The sequence below is a fragment of the Mandrillus leucophaeus genome, unplaced genomic scaffold, assembly GCF_000951045.1.
Source record: "Mandrillus leucophaeus isolate KB7577 unplaced genomic scaffold, Mleu.le_1.0 Scaffold43, whole genome shotgun sequence".
NCBI lineage: Eukaryota > Metazoa > Chordata > Mammalia > Primates > Cercopithecidae > Mandrillus > Mandrillus leucophaeus.
The window spans coordinates 3,104,840-3,108,508 of NW_012104587.1; the positions used below are offsets into that span (position 1 = coordinate 3,104,840).

The 3,669-nt window shown below is 59.6% G+C and overlaps 1 protein-coding gene across 1 annotated transcript in view; it reads right to left on the reverse strand.

Moving 5' to 3' along the window:
- PPP1R14B (protein phosphatase 1, regulatory (inhibitor) subunit 14B) overlaps positions 1-3,669 on the reverse strand; it is an 8,173-nt gene that overhangs the window by 3,223 nt on the left and 1,281 nt on the right. Inside the window, exon 2 of the mRNA XM_011993589.1 lies at positions 3,343-3,372. Coding sequence (XP_011848979.1) covers positions 3,343-3,372 — 30 coding nt within the window. The remainder of the gene's footprint in view (positions 1-3,342; positions 3,373-3,669) is intronic.

Genomic DNA, 3,669 nt, shown 5'->3' on the forward strand with positions numbered 1-3,669 from the left:
CTGTGCGACCAGGCCGGGAAGCTCAAAGTTGTTTGGGGCCTCCTCTGCGCCCCGCGACCCGTGTGTGCACAGAGGGGGAAACTAAGGCGCAAAGAGCTGGGCAGTGCGGGGGCCGGGACTCATAATAATAAAGGCGATAATCGCGGCTGCCCCTACAAGCGTGCGTCCGGACCGCCGCCCAGTCGGCTCCGCCGAGAGGGGGCCGTGCCGGGACTTCTGCACCCCAGCCCTGCGGCCCCTCGGTCCTTCACATAGCCCTGGCTCACCTCCTATAAGTGGACGGCGCATCCCGTTCCCTCCTCTACTTGATTTTCTGCATCTTTAAATGGCCTCATTCATTCGTTTATTGTCTGTCTCCCACTTTTAGATTGTGAGTTCCGTGGGGCTGAGCCCTGCTTGGACATGGCCTGCTGGTGCCACCAGGCTTGAATGGTCTTCAAATACACTGCTATTAGGCAAATTATCTGGTTCCCGCTGAACCCCAGCACCTAGAACTATGTCACACTCAGTAGGTCGCCGCATTGGTTGAACAAATGATTTTGAAAGAATGAATGGCTTCCTCTGTGCCTGCATTTCCTCAGAAGGTTGTAACAAAGATTAAATAGGAAAATTCGTAGAAAGTTCAATTACTACACCACAGAGGTTAATTAAGTCGCACTTCTAGATAAAACGGGAGATGAGACTTTGAACCCAGGCTGTGTAGCTCAAACCCCCGACACGAAGTCTCTACTCAACCTTCTCGCCTCCCTGTAGACACCACCCAGTAAGGCTGCGCAGCTCCCAGGGGATATTTCTGTGGAAGGCAGGCTCACCTTGTGCCATCCCAAACAGGGTCTTGGATCTGAGAGGCAATGTTTCTGCTCCAGCCCCTCACAGACACTCTTTGGATGTTGTGGGGGGAAGCCCTCTGCAGTGGGTGGGGTTCAGAGATGGATTGGGATTGGCCCCGGGGTCACACAGCTGGGGCTGCATCCAAACTCCAACCCAGGACGTTGGGCTCCTCCTTTGCCCTACAGTCAGAGAGAAGAGACAAAGAGAAGACTGAGGCTGGGCATTGTAAGGGCGATGGGCTCACAGGGCTCAGTTCAGGGAAGGGTAGAGTGAGCTGACCCCTCCCCTTCCTGTGCCCCTCCTCTGGCCTCAGCCTCCCTTCAGCCAGTCTGGGCCCCGAGGAAGGGCTGACCCTCACTCTTGCGGATTAGACAGGATCCACCCTCTCCACCGGGAGCCCCGTCTGTGGCCTGGCCTCCTGCCCTAAGCCTGGCCTGACAGGAGGATCACTTGACCCCAGTCCAAATTTCCCACCACACCCCACCAGGCCAGGCCAGCTTCCTCTGAACCCAAGCATTGTTTGCACCTTGCAGGTGCACACGGATTAAAGGGGAAGACCCTCAAACAGCCCCTAATGCCCAACAGCTTCTGTGGAAGTGGGGCCTGGAGGCCATGAGGACCTCCAGCCCTAGCTCTGCCCCCAAGATGCTGTGACCCTGAGCACTGACCTTTCTGTCTGTCCTCCCTCAGGGTTGGTGTGAAGGTCACCGGCCATGTCCACAGGTCAGGCATTCTTCCTGACTCTCCCTCTTTCCCCCTCCTGTGCCATGCCCAGGCACACCCAGATTCCTGTCCAGTTCCCATGGCTATCCACCCAAGATGACTTGGTGTAGGTGGGCATGCTGGCCTGCCACCTGCTTGGAAGCTGGGCCACAGAACCTTAGTCTTGGAGTAGAAGAACTGGGTTCAAATCCTGGCTCTGCCCCATGGGCTGGGAGGCTGTTTGCAAGTCATTTACCTGCCCAGAGCCTCTTCACGGGGCTTGCGGTCCTGACCTCTTGTGGTTGGGACCCGTGCCCAGCCCTGGCCCTCCTGCCTGAGCCCTACTGGGACTGGAGTGTACCACTGCTCCTCCTCCTTCTAGCCTCAGGCTGTGGCCTCCTCGGCCCTACCCCTCCCAGGGCCCCAGCCCCCCCTCCATTAGAGTACATCATTGAAGCAGAGGCTCTGGGGAGGGTCCTGTGGGTCAAGACCGCTCCTTCATCAAGGGGAGAGTCCGGAAAGGCTTCCTGCCTTCACCATTACTGCCTGCTGAGAAACCCTATTACCGTTACCAAGGATGGAAGTGTCTGGGAAGGAAGGAGCCCTGTAATGGGGGCTGCCCTGGCCTCCGGAGACACAGGGCTGGGGGAGGAGAGAGGCTTAAGCCCAGGAAATTTTTCCCCAAGGAGCTGCCGCCCAATGCTTCTCTAAAGTACCCTTGCCCAAGGCCTAGCGCCCACAGCTGAGACCCCCTAAGCTAAAGCCTTGGCTCCAGGCTTTGCTAGCCCTGGCACAGGCTGGAGGTTCCCCTGCCCCAGAGCCGACCTATGCCCTTTGCTCCCTCCCTGGTGTCCCCACAGCTTCCAGCCACTCATGTCCCACCCATTTGCTTATGTATCTAACAACCTTTAGGTTCCGGACAAGGTGACTGAGGCACCTAGAGAGACTAGGTTCTGCCACTAGCAAGAGGCTGCTAGTAAGAGCCGGACTTGAACTCCAGCCTGTGAGGGCAGAGGCCAAGCTCCACCTTGCATGGCTCTGTTTTCCCAATGAGGTCTAGAGGCTCCTGGGCCTCAGGAAGTGGGAGGGTTGAAATCCTCCTAAGAAGCCGTGTGACCTTGGGCAAGTCCCTTCCCCTCTCTGGGCCTCAAGTGGAGATCGTAATCACACCCCACAAGGCCAGGGCTGAGAGCTAGGAGATCTGCTAGGTTAGACTTGATGGAGAACTTGGTGGGGTGTGGAGGAAGGCCAGGGCCAGGCAGGGGTCCTTGTGGGGGTCTCAGAGCCTGGGGCAAAGGGGCCTGCAGGGGAGTGCCTCCTCCGCTGACCCCTCCTCCCCCAGAGCCAGCTGCATCTCTTTCTGGGTTTCTAGGTGACTTGGCTGGCCCCTCTGGATGAGTTCTACTTTAAACCTGCTGCTGTTACTGCCTCTGTATTGGGGGGGCTCCCACAGGGGCCCCCAGGCAGGAACCCCCCCCACCAGCCAAGCCCTGCGGGAGGGGCTGCAGCCCCCACCCATCCCATTGCCCATGCGCCTTCCCCGCTCCCATCCCTGGAACGCAGATTTCAGGGCACCTGCTGTGGGCCAGGCACTGCAGAGCCCCTCCTCAACCCTCCTGTCTGGGGACACCCGCAAAGCTTCTGACCCCTCTAGGCAGACAACAGCGTCCCCCCCGCGGTTCCCAGCCAAGAGGCTCACAGTCAGGCTCCAGTCATGGGAGTCTGCGGCAACAAGAAGGGGGCTGTTCTAGGGCCCACTCTCGAAGACCAGGATGCTTGGGTCCTCAGAGGAGGTGGCAGGCGCCCGGCCTCCCTGGGCCAGGGACGGGGGAGGGGCGCCTGCCGGCGGGAGGCCCATTAGCCGGCTAAGTGCTCCCAGGGAGGGGGGACCGCGCAGCAGAAGAGTGGGTGAGGCGAAGCCAGGGCAGAGGGGGGCGGGAGAAGCTTTTCCTGCATTCAGCTAAGTGCGGCAGAAGAGGGTGGGCGACAGGGCTGTGCGGCGACCCCTGGCCCAAGTCCAGCTCTCCAGTGGTATTGCAGCCCCCGTCGCTCAGAAACCTCAGTGGGCTGATCCCGGACCGCCTTAAGCAGCGCCCTCTACACCCAGTCCCTCCAGCTGCTCCCCAACAGCCACTT